Genomic DNA, 20,228 nt, shown 5'->3' with positions numbered 1-20,228 from the left:
CCCCCCTCCTCCCCCCTCCTCTCCTCCCCCCTCCTCTCCTCCCCCCTCCCTCCCTCCTCTCCTCCACCCTCCCTCCTCCCCCCTCCCTCCCTCCTCCCCCCTCCCTCCCTCCTCCCCCTCCCTCCCTCCCCCTCCCTCCCTCCCTCCCTCCTCCCTCCCTCCCTCCCTCCCTCCTCCCCCCTCCCTCCCTCCCTCCTCCCCCCTCCCTCCCTCCCTCCTCCTCCCTCCCTCCCTCCTCCTCCCTCCCTACCTCCCTCCCTACCTCCCTCCTCCTCCCTCCCTCCTCCTCCCTCCCTCCCTCCTCCCTCTCCCTCCCTCCTCCCTCTCCCTCCCTCCCTCCTCCCTCTCCCTCCCTCCCTCCTCCCTCCTCCCTCTCCCTCCCTCCTCCCTCTCCCTCCCTCCCTCCTCCCTCTCCCTCCTCCTCCCTCTCCCTCCCTCCCTCCTCCTCCCTCTCCCTCCCTCCTCCTCCCTCTCCCTCCCTCCCCCTCCCTCTCCCTCCCTCCCCCTCCCTCCCTCCTCCCTCCCCCCTCCCTCCCTCCCTCCCTCCCCCCTCCCTCCCTCCTCCCTCCCTCCTCCCTCCCTCCCTCCTCCCTCCCTCCCTCCCTCCCTCCTCCTCCCTCCCTCCCTCCTCCCTCCCCCCTCCCTCCCCCCTCCCCCCCCCTCCCCCCTCCCCCCTCCCCCCCCCCCTCCCCCCTCCCTCCCTCCCCCTCCCCCTCCCTCCCTCCCCCTCCCTCCTCCCCCCTCCCTCCCTCCCCCCTCCCTCCTCCTCCCTCCCTCCCTCCTCCTCCCTCCCTCCTCCTCCCTCCCTCCTCCTCCCTCCCTCCTCCTCCCTCCCTCCCTCCCTCCCTCCCTCCCCTCCTCCTCCCCTCCCCTCCTCCCTCCCTCCTCCTCCTCCCTCCCTCCTCCTCCTCCCCCTCCCTCCTCCTCCTCCCCCCTCCCTCCTCCTCCTCCCCCTCCCTCCTCCTCCTCCCCCCTCCCTCCTCCTCCTCCCCCTCCCTCCTCCTCCTCCCTCCTCCTCCTCCCTCCCTCCTCCTCCTCCCTCCTCCCTCCTCCTCCCTCCTCCTCGTCCCGCCCCTCACTCTCCCCTCCTCCCGCCCCTCACTCTCCCCTCCTCCTCGTCCCGCCCCTCACTCTCCCCTCCTCCCTCCCACCACACCCCACATTATCCCCTCCCCGTCCCGGCCATGGGTCCCCTTTCTCTACCCTCCCCTGTCCCTCACTCTCTCCTGCTCCTCCTCAATGAGCTGCCTTTTTTTACTCCCTCCCATTCACTTAATTATCTCACTCTGTCCCTTTTAAAAATCCCCGCAATTCCATCTCCCAGTCAGTCCCTCCTCCGCCTCTCCCTCTCAAATCCCTCCCCCTCTCCCCCGGAAAGGCTCCTCCCGTTCTTCCGTCATTTCCGGCAAGGCTGTCATGGCGGCGACCGCTGTTCTCCGTCAGCCGGTGGGCGGCTTCAGTTTCCAAAACTGCCGCAGGTGAGGGGTTAGGGTGGGGGCACTGGGAGCCAGGGTGTGGTCGGTTCGAGAGGCAGAGAGGTGGCGGGGCTGGCTGGATGCTCCGCTGGCCTGGGGTGAAGGATGACTCGGCAGGTCGGCCCGGATCCCGGCGTGGGGGAAGGGGAATCGAATCAACCCCGATCCATCCCTCCTGATCTCCCCATCCTCCGATTTAACACCCCCGATCAGTCCTCCCCCTTCTCTTTGATCAATCGCTCTCCCTGATCAACACCCATTAAATCAGTCTCTTGTTGAATATTCCCTTCTCACCACTTGCTCAATCCCCTCTGCCCCCTTGAGTAATGCCCCTCGCCCTCTGATCAATCTCCCGCACCACGATTAACTCCTCCTCACCACTTGATTAATCCCCTCGCCCCTTGATCAGTCCCCTCGCCCCTTGATCAGTTTCCCCTCCGCCTTGATCAATCACCTACTTCTATTTTCATCACTCGCCCTCTCCTCTTGATTTATTCCCCCGATTAATTTTTCCTCTCCACGTAATCAATCACCTTGCCCTTTGATCAGTCTCCCTCCCCTTGACACCCCACCATCTATGCCCGCTCCACCTTGATCAATCACCCTTCCCCCAATCAACACCTCAAATCTGTCCCCTCTTGGTCAGTTTCTCTCCCTGCTCCCCTTGATCAATCTCCCACACCCCTGTTCATCAATCCCCACCTCTGATCAATTCCCCCTCCTCCCCATTGATCAACCCCTCCATTCACCCCTCCTTGATCACTCTCCCTTCCCTGATCAATCATTTCTCCACCTCTTTGCCCCCATGACCACCACCCCCACTTTTCCCTGAATGGACGTGATTTAGCGTGTAATGTGAAAAATCAAATTATAGTTTTGTGTAATTGACAAAAAAACAAATTATAAATTCTGGTTGAATTCACCAGGTGTTCTTTCATTTACAGGAATGCATTCATTGAAGCTCATCTTACCAAGCAAGGCTTCAAAGTTCTTGAAGCAAGAAAGACTGGTACTACCATTGCTGGGATTATATTTAAGGTAGTATTATTGACCTGTTAAATTGGTTAATTTATTTATCCTTCATTTGTGCATTGGCTTCTTGTTAATCTATATTAGTGAGGAGGAGGCTCCTACTAAATTGCAGCGTTGTTAAAATTTGAGCAATTTCATGTCTTTAAAATTGCAAAGGTCAGCAGATGTTTTTCTTTAAAAAACACTGACAGTGACTGTTCAAAATTAATTGGCTTTTTTGTGTAAGTTCTAATCTCTGATCCCATTATATCTTATCAGAAAGCGATTTCAGATCTTGTATCTCTATTAGAAATTTAATATTAAATCATATCCACAGAAACGAATAAATATTTGTAACCGTTTTGAACAGCAGAAAGTATTGCTGGTCTCGGGATGAGTTTGTGGCTGATGGGCTGAGAGCCCAGGTTCTACTCCTGTGTCTTATGGTCTGAAGCCTCCTGCCATCAGGCTGAAGGTACCACAGCATAAGAACCAGCACTGTCAGGTTGTGAGATATGAACTGTACTGTAGCAGCTTCTCATTCTTTGACTTGCAAATCTTTTTGGTTGTCAAATAGAATTATTAATTAGTCAGTTGTTTCGTTAGCATTTATAACACATTTTATTCGATCATCCTCTTCGTGCCATACTGTTGTGGGAAGCTGAAATTGGAAATTAATTATCTTGTCATGTTCAGAGACAAGCAAGAGATAAAAATGCTGAATATTTGGTTACTAATTAAAACTTAACTTGAATGTGTGCTAAGAAGAATTTGATTATCGTCAGCACAAAGAAAGTCACATTTGGTCAGAATTTTTACATGATTTTAGAACTTAGAGTCTTTCGAGAAAGTTACCGGGAAATTTGATGAAGGAAAGGCAGTGGTTAATGTTTACATAGACTTGAGCAAGGCCTTTAACAAGGTCCCGTATTGGAGATGACACCAAGGGCACTGAGGAATGTGGAAGAACAAAGGGATCTGGGAATACAAGTACGTAATTCACTGAGAGTGGCATTACAGATAGATGGGGTCATGAAGAAATCTTTTGGCACATTAGCCTTCATAAATCAATGTACTGAGTACAGAAGATGGGATGTTATGTTGAAATTTTATAAGACATTGGCGAGGCCTAATTCAGAGTATTGTGTCCAATGTTAGTCACCTACCCACAGGAAAGATGTAAAGAAGGTTGAGAGAGTACAAAAAATTTACAAAGATGTTGCGGAGATTGGAGGACCTGAGTTGTAAGGAAGGATTGAATAGGTTAGGACTGCATTCTTTAAAACGTCGAAGATTGAGAGGAGATTTGATAGAGGTGTACAAAATTTTGAAGGGTATAGATAGGGTAAATGCAAGCAGGTTTTTTTCCACTGAGGTTGAGAGAGGCTATGACCAGAGGTCATGGGTTAAGGGTAAAAGGTGAGAAGCTTAAGGGGAACATGAGGGGAAATCTCTTCACTCAGAGGGTTGTGAGAGTGTGGAATGAGCTGCCAGTACAAGTGGTGCATGTGAGCTCCATTTCAACGTGACGAGAAGTTTGGATATGTACATGGATAGTAGGGATATGGGGGTGCAGGTTGGGAATTGGCAGTTTAAATGGTGTTGGCATGGACTAGTTAGGCCTAAGAGCTTGTTTCTGTGCTGTACTTCTCTATGACTCTTGTTTGGTGGTGTAGTTTTCCTTAAGGATGGTGTAATACTGGGTGCTGATACCAGAGCAACTGAAGGAATGGTTGTCGCAGATAAGAACTGCTCCAAGATTCATTACATCGCACCAAACATTTAGTAAGTAATATACCTGGTAGTGTAGGAAGACTTATCAAAGCTTGCAATGGGACCTGGACTTGGAAAGGTGACAGATTGAGATTAAAGCAGGCAAGTATGAGGTGTTGCACCTTGGGAGAACAAAGCAGGGTAAGACTTGCACAGTGAGCGATAGGACACTGAGGAGTGTGGTAGAACAGGGCGATCTACAATCCATAATTCTTTGGAAGTGGTGTCACAGGTAGATAGGGGAGGGTTGTAATAAAGCTTTTGGTACATTGGCCTTCATAAATCAATGTATTGAGTGCAGGAGTTGGTATTGTGTGCAGGTCTGGTCACCTACCTACAGGAAAGATATCAAAAAGTTGAAAGAGTACAGAAAAAATTTACAAGGTTGTTGTCAGGACTTGAATTACAGGGGAAGATTGAGTAGATTAGGACTTAGTTCCCTATAATGTAGAAGATTGAGGGGAGATTTGATAGTGGTATTGATAATTATGAGGGGGATAGATAGGGTTAATGGAAGCACGTTTTTACACATGAAGTTGGGTGACAGGTGAAATGTTTAAAGGGAACATGAGGGGGACCGTCTTCACTCAGAGGGCAGTGAGAGTGTGGAACGAGCCGCCAGTGGAAGTGGTGGATGACAGTTCGATTTCAACTTTTGAGAGAAATTTGGATATGCCCAAGGATGGGAGGGGTATGGAAGGCTATGGTCTGGGTGCAGGTCGATGGAACTGGGCAGATTAATAGTTTTGGCATGGACTAGATGGGCTGAAGGGTGTGTTTCAGTGCTATAGTATTTCATATTCTATGACTATTAACAAGTCGCATGTGTTTTCCTTAAGGATGGTGTAATACTGGGTGCTGATACCAGAGCAACTGAAGGAATGGTTGTCGCAGATAAGAACTGCTCCAAGATTCATTACATCGCACCAAACATTTAGTAAGTAATATACCTGGTAAATTTTAGTTTTTCATTTTGGGTTTGTGTGACTGTTTCAATTTAAAACCTAATCAATTTGAAGCCTGAAGCCCAGGCAATTAATGTGATCAACCATTCCAGTGAGCCAGCCCCACCGGCCCCTCTATTAGCCCCGTCACTGCAATGCAGACACTTTATAATGCTGTTTACATTTTGAATACATGATGGGATTTATGCCCATTTTATTCATATACATACTTTAACCTCTGTTTATTTTTTATATAATTCTTTATTCTTATAATTGTTGAATTTTTTTTGCTGCAATTCATGAAAAACACCACAGCACATTCCTATTAATTACATGTAAATGTTTATAAGAGTCATACAATTTGTTTTCTTGGTAGCAGTACATTGCAATATATAATATTTTAAAATACTATACATTACAGTAAGAAATGTATATTAAAAATTAATTATATAAGTAGTGCAAAAAGAGATTTTTAAAAAGTGAGGTAGTGCTTATGGGTTCATTGTCCATTCAGAAATCTTATGGCAGAGGGGATGGAACTGTTCCTGAATCATTGAATGAGTGTTTTCAGGCTCCTATATTTCCTCCTTGATGGTCGTAATGAGAAGAGGGCATATCCTGGGTGATGGGGGTCCGTAATGATGGATGCTGCCACCTTGTGGCATCACCTTTTGAAGGTGCCCGTGATGCTGGGAGGCTAGTGCTCATGATGGAGCTGGCTGAATTTGCAACTGTCTGCAAATTTTCCCAATCCTGTGCAGTGGCCCCTCCATACCAGACGGTGATGCAACCAGTTAGAGAGTTTCCCATGGTACACATATAGAAATTTGTGAGTTCTTTGGTGACATACCAATTCACCACAAACTCCTAATGGAGTATAGCTGCTGCTGTGCCTTTTTTATGTTGGACCCAGGATTGATCTTTAGAAATGCTGACACCCAGGGACTTGTAACTGCTCAACCTTTCCATCGCAGATCCCTCAATGAGAACTGACAGCCCCTTCCTGAATTCCCACAATCCCTCCTTGGCCTTACTGATGTTGAGTGCAAGGTTCTCATTCTGAAGTGGGACTTTCAGAAGCAAAACTCCCTCATTTAGAGACCTAACTCCCATGACTGTGCCTGTAAGGAATCAAGACTAAGTGACGCTTTCACCCAAAGCGGGGTTCAAAGCTGAGAATTTATACCGAGTCAACATCAGATGGTTTAAGGCTTGTGAGCCTTCATCAGAACTGAGGAATATTCAAGCAGCAAAACACCACAACCTCCACTTTCTTTGTAGAAGCTAAGTCACTGGCTAGGTATTTCTCATATTTGTATAGTATTTTAACATTTTTTTGCCAGACTTCCTTCCAATATATTTATCTTTTTTTGAGCTATAAAGTCTGTTTGAGAACCAACTGAAATTGCAGAATCACGGATCAGCTATATTTGCTCTACATTTACATGCATTAAGAATTGGTTTGTTGATCAGGGCACAACGTGCAACAAAGAACAACATTCAACAGTTGTAAAGAATAAAAAAAAATGAAGTTAAAGTACACACACTGAATAAAATTTGTATAAATACAGCAATGTTCATACATAGTCAACAATGATTAGGTGCCGTCTTCTGGATGGAATTTTACGCGGAAGTGTGCTACTTTCTTGGGCGGATGGACAAGACCCCATTAAAAGGAAAGCAAAGTGTATTCACCTTGTATTCAGTTCAACATTTGTCCCCACATTGCCTCTGTCAAAATGGGAACTTTTTAACAACCTATTTGGGGTGATGCTGTCCACAGAAACTAATTTAAAAGCATTTCAATGCCTTGAAAGCACCAGGAGGATGTGAAGCCTTGAATATTGCATATTATTTTATATATATTCTTCATCACTCTTTACTTGGAGTCATCTATTTTATTTTAATTTAGAGTTACAGGGTGGAATAGGCCCTTCTAGCCCTCCAAACCATGCCACTCAGCAACCAATGATTTAATCCTAGTCTAATCCCAACTCCTATACTTTGTATTTTATTCACTCAGAGATAATGTTTAAAATAATCTTGCCCACTGTCTGTAGATGGTAACAGAAGCAAATCCAGTACTGGTACAAGTGATAACTTTTATTTCAGATGAGATTCCTCACTGACTGTGCTTTCTTCTGTCTCCTTTAGTTGCTGCGGGGCAGGAACTGCTGCAGACACGGAGATGACCACACAGCTGATCTCGTCCAACCTGGAGCTTCACTCGCTATCCACCGGGCGCCTGGCTCGTGTGGCCACTGCAAACCGCATGCTGAAGCAAATGCTCTTCAGGTAAGTTCCTTATCTAAGAAAAGACATGCTGGCGTTGGAGAGGGTCCGGAGGATGTTTGCAAGAACGATTCCGGAAATGACAGGGTTAACGTATGAGGAGCATTTGATAGCTCTGTGTCTGTCCTTGTTGGAGTTTAGAAGAATGGGTGGGGGGGGGGAATTAAGCTCAAGCTTTGTCATTCAACCATACACGTGAATACAGCCAAAGGAAACTGTTGCTCCAGGGTCAAGGTGCAAAACACAACACCAACAGTCACACACAGCCCAAAGCACATATAATTACGGTAAAACTTACAGTCACAAAAAAATGTATAGTCCAAGTCTCTAAATCTCTTGGCCTGTAGATTGATGGTACATGGGATGTTATTCTGGAGTTAAGTTTCTGCAAGAATGCGCCCGCAGTTCCGCATACATCACACACTAGTGCAGCTGCAAATGAAGGCAATCCATCTTGAATATTACAGCACAGTGCAGGCCCTTTGGCCCATGATGATGTGCCAGCCTCTTAACCTACTCTAACATCAATCTAACCCTTCCTTCCCACGTAACCCTCCATTTCTTTATCATCCATGTGGCTTTCTAAGAGTTTCATAAACGTCCTAATGAATCTGTTCTCACCACCCTAAATTAATGTTTATGTCACAAAAAATGATGGTAGTTTGTGTGGTTTATATTAAACAGAGGTCGTCTTTGCACAGTTCTCCAAGGCATTCTCATAGTTCTACCCTTGTAGCCCAAAGGTTATGTTCTTCTGACAACATATGCCTTAATAGACTTCTGTATTTCGTCTGTGACTTGAAAAATTATATTTTCCTTATTAAATCCACGCAGGCTTTGATTTCCTCCAAAGATCCAATTAAATGAGTTCGCCACAAGTTGCCCTTTACAAAGTACTGCCTAATGTCCCGCAATAACCTGTGCAGTCAGTAGTGTTAATGAACTTCATTCCATCACTGCACAGATTAATTATCTTAAAATTCATCACGGAGTTCACATCACAGATGACCTCACCTGGTCCCTTAGTATCACCTCCCTGAACAAGGAGGCTCAGCAGCACCTTCACTTCTTAAGAAGATTGAGGCAAGCAAGGCTCCCCACCCCCCTCAGTCTTAGCTTTGTTTTACAGGAGTACCATTGAGAGTGTCTTAACAACTTGTATTTCCATCTGGTATGGGAGCAGCCGAGCATCAGACCAGAGTCCCTACAAAGGACTGTGAGAATAGCTGAGATGATCATAGGGGGCTCCCCACCATCCATCAGTATGCAGGGCCCTTAGTGTTATTACTATTACTAATCCCTCATCCTTCCAGCATCTTCTCTGACTCCCTTCCATCAGGCAGGAGACTACCATGGGTAGAAACACGAACAGTCAGGATGAGAAACAGTTTCTTCCCCCAGGCTATTGGGCTTCTGAGCTCCCTGCCACGTTGTATTCGAAGTGTCACTGGTTAATCCCTGTTGTATCTCACAATATTTAATATTAATGCACTTTAGTTGATGTGTGATTCATCTGTAGATTTTATCCTTACCTTCATAAGTTGTGTGTACTACTGTGTTTTACATCCTGGTTCGAAGAAATATTGTCTCATTTCTATATATCATGTGATATACATGTAAATGACATTAAACTTGATTTATTTGCTCTATCCTATGTATATTTTACTAAGCGCTACACAACGGCCCTCCAAGCTTCCTGGCATTGAACAAAACTCACACTTCCCCCAAACCAAGTTTTCCAGTCAGTCTCAAGGAAATAAACAATACTGATATTTATTCTCATTGCTGTACTGTACTTGCCCTGACAAGGCAATCATGAAAGCAAATGAATGTTAGCATTTATTTTGAGCGGACTAGAATATAAAAGGTACAGTGTAGTGCTGAGGCTTTATAAAGCATTGGTCAGACTGCACTTGGAGTATTGCGACCAGTTTTGGGCCCCTTATCTAAGAAAAAATGTGCTGGCATTGGGGAAGGATCAGAGTAGCTTCATGAGAATGATCCTGGGGGTGAAAGGGTTAATGTATAAGGAGTGTTTGATGGCTCTGGGTCTATACTCACTGGAGTTTAGAAGAATGAGGGGGGAAGCTCATTGAACCCTATTTAATATTAAAAGGCCTGGATAGAGTGAACATTAAGAAATGCTTCCAATTGTAGGGGAGTCTCGGACTTAAGGGTACAGCCTCAAACTAGAAGGATGTTTCATTAGAACAGAGATGGGAAGGAATTTCTTTAGCCAGAGGGTGGTGAATCTGTAGAATTTGTTGCCACAAAATGGCTGAGGAGACCATTTGACTGGGTGTATTTAAAGCAGAGTTTGATAGGTTCTTGATTAGTAAGGACATGAAAGGTTATGGGGAGAAGGCAGGAGAATGGGGTTGAGAGGGATAATAGATCAGCCATAATCCAATTGCTAAGTGGACTCAATAGGCTGAACGGCCTAAATCTGTTCCTGTCTTACCGTCTCCCTGAAAACTCTGTCTTTTGGGATGGGACAGTTGTTACCTTATCTAAACAAGGCATAATTTCCACTGCCTAAGCTCTGAGGCTGACTTTCAGTTAGCTCCACACACCATGTGGCACAACAAGCTACTGGATCGAGAAAGAAGAGCACTGTCTTTATAAGACGATTTAATCCAGAATGATTTTAAGATTTTTAGACACAGCATGATAACAGGCCCTTCCAACCAAACAAGTCTGAATCACCCTTGTGACTAAATAACCTATGTCATTTTTGGAATGTGGGAGGAAACTGGAGCACTTAGAAGAAACATGCGGTCACAGGGAGAACGTACGAGCTCTTTACAGACAACGGCGGAATTGAACCTAGGTCATTGGCGCTGTAGTAACATTATGCTAACCGCTAGGCTAATTATCTCCTGTTGCATCTATTCACATTGGCTTGGGTGTGACCACAGTGCTACCTGGTCTTCATGCTTAAAGAAAAGTTATTTCAGTCAAAAACTGTGACAGTAGATCAGGTAACATCGATGGAGTGAGATGGACACAAGAGATTCTCCAGATGCTGGAAATCCAGAGCAACATACACAAAATAAATGCAGGAGGAACTCAGCAGGTCAGGCAGCACCTATGGAAATGAATAAATAGTCGCCGTTTCAAGCCCAGAACCTTCTTCAGGATAGAAATAGTAGAGTGATGATCTGCAGTCTCTTATGCAGATTTCTTTTGAGATTAGATTTGATTATTTGTTCAGAATAACCTTTATCTTTTAAGTTCTTCTTCCCTTAGACTAGGAGTTCCCAACCTGTTAATAGAAGGGGTCCATGGCATAAAAAAGGTTGGGAACCCCTGCTTTAGACCATAGCTTTATTTTTCAGGTTTTGAAACTGCTTTGAAAACTTAAGGGTCTCGACCAAAAGCATCAACTGTTTATTCTCCTCTGTAGATGCTCCTTGACTTGCTGAGTTCCACGAGCATTTTGTGTGTGTTGCTCAGGATTTACAGAATCTCTTGTGTCTTTCAAACTTCATGCTATTTTCTTGTTGCAGAAACCAGCAGTTTGCTTCCATATGTTCTTTAGTTTGCTGTATAATACATTAATTCTTTTAATGTAATTTACATTCTTTATTAAGATGTCCTCCCCTTCCCCCTTTTCCTGTCTCCCTCCCTAAATGTCACTTAAAAAAATCTTACTGTTGAAACCCATATATTCCTGTCTGTTTTGTTCCCCTTATTCTTGATGAGACAGTGCTATATCTAAATTGTAATGAAATCTCTCATAAAAATAGCAGTATGGTAGCGTAGCAATTAGCAAATGGCTTTGCAGTGCCTGCCACCCCCCTTCAGGGCTCAATTCCTGCTAACTGCCTGAGAGGAGTTTGTACATTTTCCTGTGTGGGTTTCCTCCTGGCACTTCAGTGTCCTCCCACATTTCAAACATGTGGGTTAGGTTAAGTGAGGTGTGGGTTGGCTAAGTTGCATGGCGATATTTGCTGGCAAATCCTCGTGGATTTGATTTGAAACATCGCATTTCGCTGTATGGTCAGATGTACATGTGACAAGTAATACTAAACTTTATCTTTTCTTTATTGCTGTTTTATTGCCAATTTATTTCCTTAAGTAATTAGGATTTTCACTTCACTGAAGTTGGCTTACTTCCAGTCCAGTTTCCCTATCTTGCTATTATCAATATTGACTTGTGACTTGCCCAGGATTGTGCCTTTTGATTGTCTTGTTTAATTAGCATCAGGAATCATTGTCATGAAGTCTGTAGCTAAAAGCCAGCACTTGAAGCTCACTAAAATGCTTTCATTATGACCAAGCAGTACAGTGGTTTCCAGTTAATTGGGACACATCAGGTCAGTGTATTTTGGCCCAATTAAGTGGCTGCCCCAATTAGCTGAAGTTTCATGGAAGTAATTAAAAAGGTATTAAAAAAAACAACAAACTGCTGTTTAAACTACAGTTGTAGATGAGTGTGTCCCCACGAAATCATTCAGAGTCTTCCCCAGCTGATGCAGTCTTTCATTGATTCCATTATGATTATTATTCTATTATGGATTTATTGAGTATGCCTGCAAGAAAATGAATCTTGGTTATATGGTGACATGTATGTGCTTCAATAATATATTTACTTTGAACTTTAACTGAGTAACAAATTATGTATTTAAATTAAATGCCGAATAATTTGGAGTACTACCAATACTACAACAGTGTTATAAAACTGTGTTAATTCCTCATAGAGGAATTAGTTCAGTGTATGCTGCTGCGTTCTTAAGATTGACTGTAAATGAACAAAATCAGCACATATAGTGCAGATAATGGACTGCCTTCGTACAATACTTTCGACACTGCATCTTCGAAATCCTCATTTTCGTTGTAGTATGCAAGATGATTGTCGATACTTTCAAATTCTTTGTAGTAACTTGTTGAAGTAGTGAAATCATTTCATTTTCATTCCCGGCCATTTCTTGCATCTCCAAGCCTGAATGCTTGAAACCGCAGTGAGCAAAACTATTCTGAATGGTTTTATTTCTCACCTACTCTCGGTGACAAAGATTGCTGCTTTGTGAACACAAACGCTTACAACTGATGCTATATAAAAAAACTGTTGGTTCAAGTACAGTGTGGTGTCTGATGGCCACGCAGGTGCACATGACTGACGCTAGCTACAAACTGTTTGGCAACTGTCTCCTGTTGCAATTAAGCGGCATAGTGTCCCAAATAAATCCCAGCTATTTCTTGATTAGTTTTTGTTCTTTAAGAGCTGTCCCAAATAAGCCTGTATAAATAATATTTAATTAAAGCAGTGTGACTTACTAAACCATGCTAAAGGTCAATGATGAGTCATCACATTAATGAGACTGGAGACGTCTGTAGGCCAGGCAGCAATGAGTCCGCATGTTAGTGTTCTATTGGAGGCCAGACTTCTAGACCTTTTCTGGAAATATTTTATTGAACGATTTCAGTATTTATGGGATTCTTAATTTATTTTGCATCTCAGAATCACTATTTCAGTAACAATAATCAGACTAACCCACCATCCTACAGCAGATTTGTCTTGACTTCCCTCCCTTATCAGACCAAAGATATGATTTATTTAATCAGCCCTGCTGTTAAAGGAACCCTGCCACCAGTTTAATAATCAATTTTGTTTTATCTTTATAATCAATTTATTGCTGCACATCTGTTTAACTTGCCAGCAATTTTCATTCTCTTCTAGTTCACTATTAACTAAAGTATTTCTTTATTGATTCTTAGACCCAACATATCTTATTTAAAACTAATGACTCAAGTGCTGTCTTTAATTGAAAGCATAACTATCGTAAACTTTTGTGTCATACTTTTTTAAAAGTATCTTCTCTGCTGTCTTGTGCTCTTGATCTATAACTGAGATGGTCACTTATTGTTTAGGGTCAGAAAACAGTACGCGCTGTCCGCCAGAGAAAGCAGGATCTCCCAGTGGCCGCACAGTTTAATGCCACGTGCCATTCCCATTCTGATATGTCTATCCACGGCCTCCTCAACTGTAAAGATGAAGCCACACTCAGGTTGGAGGAACAACACCTTATATTCCATCTGGGTAGCCTCCAACCTGATGGCATGAACATTGACTTCTCAAACTTCCGCTAATGCCCCGCCTCCCCCTCGTACCCCATACGTTATTAATTTATATACACACATTCTTTCTCTCTCTCTCTCTCCTTTTTCTCCCTCTGTCCCTCTCACTATACCCCTTGCCCATCCTCTGAGTTCCCCCCCCCTTTTCTTTCTCCCTAGGTCTCCTGTCCCATGATCCTCTCATATCCCTTTTGCCAATCAAGTGTCCAGCTCTTGGCTCCATCCCTCCCCCTCCTGTCTTCTTCTATCATTTTGGATCTCCCCCTCTCCCTCCCACTTTCAAATCTCTTACTAGCTCTTCCTTCAGTTAGTCCTGACGAAGGGTCTCAGCCCGAAACGTCAACTGTACCTCTCCCTAGAGATGCTGCCTGGCCTGCTGCGTTCACCCGCAACTTTGATGTGTGTTGCTTGAATTTCCAGCATCTGCAGAATTCCTCGTGTTTGCGTTAATCTTCTCTTAAGTGCTTTGGGCAAGGATTAGTCGACATGGCTCTGCAGTTCATGTTATATATGTTTCTGGTTTCTGGTTGTTCCTTTTCTTAATCGCTCCTTTGTGCACTTTTGATCGGGGTGAACTGGCTCTGCGGCCTGCACTCAGTGAACAACAGCGCTGAACTGAACTGAACTAAACTCAACATTCTTAGGCTGCTTCAAGGACTCTGCAGTTTGATGTTTTATATTCTGCATATTTCTCGCTCATTTTTTGCCATTGGTGTGATTTGTTTTCATGCGCATTGGTTGCTTGATGATTTCTTTGAATGGGTTTCATGGTGTTTCTGTTTCAGGATTATATACAGCATGTATTATGTGTTCATTTGTTATGTGCCATGTCGTATGATGTAGGCGATCATGGTCTTTCCATGACCATCACCTTCTTCTGGGCAGTGTCTTTACAAGACGAGTGAACCCAGCCTATATCCATACTCTAAAGAGATTTTCTGCCTGCACGAGCTGCTCATACGACCGTCTACCGCCTGCTCCCGTGGCTTCACGTGCCCCTGACCTGGGGGGGGGGGCTAAGCAGGTACTACACCTTGCCCAAGGGTGACCTGCAGGCTAGCGGAGGGAAGGAGCACCTTACCCCTCCTTTGGTAGAGACGTATCTCCACCCCACCATCCAACTGCATACATACTTTGATAGCACAAGTACTTTGAATCTTTTAAAATGTTTAAAGATGACAGCAATGTAGGATGTACAATCAGATAAACCCAAGAGATTCTGCAGATGCTGGAAATACAGAGCAACACCCTCTAAATGATGGAGGAACTCAGCTGGTCAGGCAGAATCCCCGAAGAGGAATAAACATTTGATGTTTCAGGCGGAGACCTTCATCAGGACTGGAAAGGAAGAGGAAAAAGCCAGAATAAGAAGCTGGGGAAGTACAGCTGGCAGGTGGTGGGTGAAGCCTGGTGAAGGGGCGACGGTGGGTGGGTTGGGGAAGGGGTGATGAAGTGAGAAGCTGGAAGGTGATTGGTAGAGAAGGTAAAGGGTTTTAGAATAGCTTTGAATTAGGAGCAGAAACACTGCATTTTGGACATTTTTCAATTCAAGTTTAATTGTCATTCAACCATTCATGAATACAGCCAAGAGTGTTACTCCAGTGTCAAGATGCAAAACACAGTACCAGCACTTACACAGAATACATAGCACATACAAGATAACAAGCACATGTAAGATATCAGTTTTAAAAATAGCCATGCAAAAAAAATGACTCCATGAATGCCGCAGAAATCTGCAGTCGACTACAATTCAGCTTGTCTTCTTTGTCCTGAAGAAGGGTTGCAGCCTGAAACGTCGACTGTTTATTCTTTTCCTTTGATGCCTGACCTGCTGAGTTCCTGCAGCATTTCGTGTGTGTCGCTTTCAATTTTGGTGATTGTTGTGTGTAACATTTGTTGTTAGATGAGACACAGTATAAATCAGATTAATAAATTTAATGTACCACAGTAAATCAAGAATTAACTTTATTCACCATATACGTCTACATGCATTAGGCGTTTGCTGTGGTGTGTTAGTCAGGGTACGACATGCAACAAAAATGAACATTGAACGACTATAAAGAAAAAAGAATTATATCAAATATAACATGAGAGGTTAAAGTACAGATACTGAATAAAATGTGTGTAAATACATTAATACCAACATGTATTAATTATATAAACAGCATTTTAGAAAGTGGTTGAAAGTGTTTAGTGTTTCTGACAACTTTTACATCATTTCATGTATCATTATTGTGGGCAAGTAATGACATAGTTGAAGATTCTTTCTGACCTTTGGAATTTTTCACCTTGAGAGAGAGAGAGCATGCAAAGGTAGGACATCAATTGTGTGAAAAGTAGGTTTATTTTTCTTTACAGAATAGTGGGTACATGGTGCCCTGAAGGAGTGGTAGTTGAGGCAGATATATAAAGGACATTTCCGAAACTGTTAGGTAGGCATATGGATGATAGAAAAATTAGTGAGCTTTGTGGAAGGGAAGGGTTAGGTTGATCACAGAGTAGGTTAAAAGGTTGGCATAACATTGTGGGCTGAAGGGCCTGTACTGTGCTGTAATGTTCTATGTTAACTGATTTAGAGCACACCTACTTTCTTTGACAGTGAGGCATTTATGAATGTTGGTGAAGAAATGGTTAACTGGCTTTTATTCTTCAGCATGTGTTCATAATCACAATAAAGACGTATGTTGTCATTTTTTCAAAGACTGTATCTGCTTCAATCATCCTTTAAAAGTGCATCTTTACTAACAAATAAATGACCTATTTCTCTTTCCTGACCTAGATACCAAGGTTACATTGGTGCAGCGCTAGTACTGGGTGGAATCGATTGTACTGGTCCCCATCTTTATAGCATATATCCGCATGGATCAACTGATACATTGCCATATGTAACTATGGGTGAGTTTTTCTTCTGTTTGCTGATCATTCTTTACTTGAGGAGACAGTTGGCATTAATTTGCATTAATGGCATTAACGTCTTGCGAGCACTGATTGAATATTATGCTACATTAGCAGTAAATTTGAGTTGCGGTCGATTGTTTATTGGTGAAATATTTGAAAAGAAAACTGACCTATCCACTCACACACACAGGTCTCTATTTGGAGATGCAGCATGGAACCAGCCCTTCCAGTGCAATGAGCCACACCGTGTGCACATTGATTTAACCCTACCCTAATCATGAGGCAGTTTACTAACTGGTACGCCCTTGGACTGTAGAAGGAAACCAGAGCACCCAGAGGAAACTCATGCGGTCACGGGGTGGATGTATAAACTTGCTTACAGAGAAAGCTGGAATTGAACTCTGAACTCCAAACTCTTGACACCCTGAGCTGTAATAGCATTCTGCTAACTACCCTGGCACCCCATTAATATAGAGTGGTTGTTAGATCTCCAGAAAGTACAACCAGCATCAGCTTGTCCTGTTTGACTTACACCATCCACTTGGTGATTAGGCTGCTGCTGTTCTGTGACTGCAAAGAAATGATGTGCTGGCCTGGAGAGGGTACAGAGGTGGTTCATCAGGCCGATCCTGGGAATGAAAGCGTTAACGTATGAGGAGCATCTAATGGCCCTGGGCCTGTATTTGCTGGTTTTAGAAGAATGAGTGAGGACCCCATTGAAACCTATCAATTATTGAAAGTCCTAGAAAGAGTGGAAATGATGATGATGTTTCCTATAACGGGGGCCTCTAGGACCAGAGGGCAGAGCCTCTGAATAGAAGGTGTCTCCTTAATGCAGAGATAAGGAGAAATTTCTTTAGCCAGAGGGTGGTGAATCTGGAATTCATTGCCGTGTACAGTTATAGCGGCCAAGTCATTGGGTATATTTAAAGTGGATCTTGATAGGTTCTTGATTAGTAAGGATGTCTAAGATTATGGGAGAAGGCAGGAAGTTGGAGATGAGAAGGATAATAAATTAGTGGAGCAGACTTGTTGGGCCCATTGGCCTGATTCTGCCCCTATGTCTTATGGTATTATGGTCTCATCCCTGTCCCCTAAAAATTCCTGTCCTGGCCTCAAAACCGCCCCAAGGAATTCAGTAAAACCAACTGAGTGAGCCATAACCTTGACAGGCTACGCAGCTGAGCGCCATCATGGCATTTTGTTGTGTTGTCGGCATCAACTTACAGCATCCACCGGATGTTCAGACTGCTGCCTGTGTAGTCTGCCTCTTCACAAAGCCACCGTGGCTGCCGCGTTGGCAAAGCGATGAGTGTAACGCTATTACAGCTCGGAGTTCAATTCCGACACTGACGGTAAGGATTTTGTGCGTTCTCCCCGTGATCAAGTGCGTTTCCTCCGGGTGCTCTGGTTTCCTCCCACAGTCCAAAGATGTACTGATTAATAGGCTATTTGGCCATTGTAAATTGTCTTGTGATGAGGCTAGGGTTAAATCAGTGGGTTGCTGTGTGGTGTAGCTAGCAGGGCCTGTTCTGCGTGGTATCTCTAAATAAATAAATAAATACATCCTGCAAATTCAAGAACAAACTCTTTTAACATCACACATAAATTTGTAGTGTAGTGCATTTGGTGTTTTTAATATTGAAGGAAGCTCAGGCTTATGTGGCATGATTTATTTATATGCTCCACTGTTGTGTATTTTATAGGCCCCTTATGGTTGCTTATAAAAATGTACAAATTCTAACTGCATATCCCCAGTCTATGTTCCTCTACATAAATAAAACAGTATAAGCAGCAGGGTAGTACAAGTTAGAATAAATTATTTCTTCTTTTGCTAAGTGTGCGATTTGCATTTTTGAAGTGTGTCTCAGGCAGGGTCAGAATGCTTTGTGAACCAGTAGGTGGCGTCATTGCTTTAGAATTGAGCCCGAGCTTGTTCTTCTGTCAAAGTTCCCTAAAAAATGTGAAGCATCTAATTGTTTTGAAAGTTGTGAGTACAAATCGGCACTAGTTGTATTATCTAAAGATAAGTTTGGTTGGCTTGGCCAAAAAAGATAGGTCTCATTGAAACCTATCGAATATTGTAAGACCTGGTTTGAATGGATGTGGAGAGGATGCTTCCTGTAGTGGAGGAGTCTAGGAGCAGAGACCACAGACTCCGAATAGAAGGACATCCATTTAGAACTGAGATGAGGAGGAATTTCTTTAACCAGAGGTGAACTGTGAAATTCATTGCCATAGATGGCTGTGTAGGCTAAATCATTGGGGAAAATTTACAGAGGAGGTTGATAGGTTCTTGATTAGTCAGGGTGTCAAAGGTTACTGGAAGAAGGCAGGAGAATGGGGTTGATAGGGTTAATAAATCAGCCATGATGGAATGGTGGAGCAGACTCAATGGGCCAGATGGCCTAATTCTGCACCTATGTCTTATGGTCTTATACCTAGAAAGATATTTGTTGGCATCTTTGCTTCCAGGAATCATGTTTAAATTTATTGAATGGAGAGGTGGTTCTCCTTGCATTTCTGATCCATTTTTCACTTTTGTGTCCAGGAGATCAGGTGTAGCAATTTGCTACAAAGATATTCTATTTGCTTCTTTGGCTGCATTGATTTTTTAAAAAGTTTTGATGCGCTTTCATTTAGATGCACACACAGTGTAAGTGTGCTGCACATTGCGTATTAACTAAGAGATGATCAACTGCTCTGTGCAGTTTATTGTTGACTGACCCTCTTTTTAATATCCAATTTATTTTGTCTTTAGTTAGGTAGGCTCATGTTGAGCAGAAAGCAAGTAAGAGGGATATATTTTGATGTTTTTTGGGAAAGGTGGTAAATTCTCAAATAGCTTGATTTCTTGTGCCTGGTGTATAATGTTATTTGGGAACCATTTGCCTTTTGATCCATTCATTGTTAGTCTCATGAGAACTCCTGTAAAAAGAAAACTGTCAAACAATACCATGGTTCCTTTTTTGCTCGTGGGATTGCATTCTGAATTGTATTTTTGGCTCGTCAAAAATACTCATTTGCAACATCGTGGGTAACTGCAGAGAAAGCTAATGATTAACCTCTCATGAAAAATTACTACCCCCTCCCACCCCCCACCATATTGCCCTCAGAAAGGGTATCTGGTAATCTGGTGTTTTGGACAATGTGGGTTACAGATGTTACTGTTATTTTGATCTGGTATGTCGCATACAGAATGGAGATACGGACAGTATTTGTATCAGCCCTCTCTCTATTGGTCGGTCGACCACAGCTGTTGTGTCCTAGCTGTCTACATAAATGCAAGCTGGGGCAGTGTAATATGAAAAGCAAGCAGTTCCCCATGCAGCTGATAAATCCACAGGAATGGCAGAGACCAATACAGATTGGCACCAGCGGTGTTGCAGGAGTTGCCAGCCAGCATTGAACCTAACATAGGGACTCCAGCTTCGGATTTTTCCTCAGGGTTTACGCCTGAAGCCTTCGCCATGAATGGGTATAGTTGCGAGGCAGTGGAGGTTTGAGATCAACCTGTTCCTTCTCGATGAGCTGCCCAGTAACCTGCCTTTGCCCTTTCTTCTGTCAGTGGAAACAGTTCCACTGGGCTTAGTAACCAAGCCACATGTGAAGGCCTGGTCTTGGTTATCAGAGGCTATTTGTGATGCACACCTTTGGGAACATTCAATAGGTAGGGGGAGCTTATTCCCACTACCACCCCCAGCTATGACAACCTTAAAGAATCCATATTAGGTGTAATGAATATAGCTATGTA

At 43.6% G+C, this 20,228-nt stretch overlaps 1 protein-coding gene across 1 annotated transcript in view; it reads left to right on the top strand.

Annotated features, from left to right (window-relative positions):
• The first annotated feature begins 1,324 nt into the window (after positions 1 to 1,324).
• The window catches only part of psmb7 (proteasome 20S subunit beta 7), a 75,406-nt gene continuing 56,502 nt past the window's right edge, over positions 1,325 to 20,228 (top strand). Inside the window, exons 1-5 of the mRNA XM_063073376.1 lie at positions 1,325 to 1,478; positions 2,420 to 2,513; positions 4,174 to 4,271; positions 7,358 to 7,498; positions 16,356 to 16,471. Coding sequence (XP_062929446.1) covers positions 1,417 to 1,478; positions 2,420 to 2,513; positions 4,174 to 4,271; positions 7,358 to 7,498; positions 16,356 to 16,471 — 511 coding nt within the window. The 5' untranslated portion in view covers positions 1,325 to 1,416. The remainder of the gene's footprint in view (positions 1,479 to 2,419; positions 2,514 to 4,173; positions 4,272 to 7,357; positions 7,499 to 16,355; positions 16,472 to 20,228) is intronic.

This window comes from Mobula hypostoma, chromosome 21, assembly GCF_963921235.1.
Source record: "Mobula hypostoma chromosome 21, sMobHyp1.1, whole genome shotgun sequence".
Taxonomy (NCBI): Eukaryota; Metazoa; Chordata; class Chondrichthyes; order Myliobatiformes; family Myliobatidae; genus Mobula; species Mobula hypostoma.
Note: the sequence above shows the minus strand (reverse complement) of the source record. Positions and strands in the feature narration are given on the sequence as shown.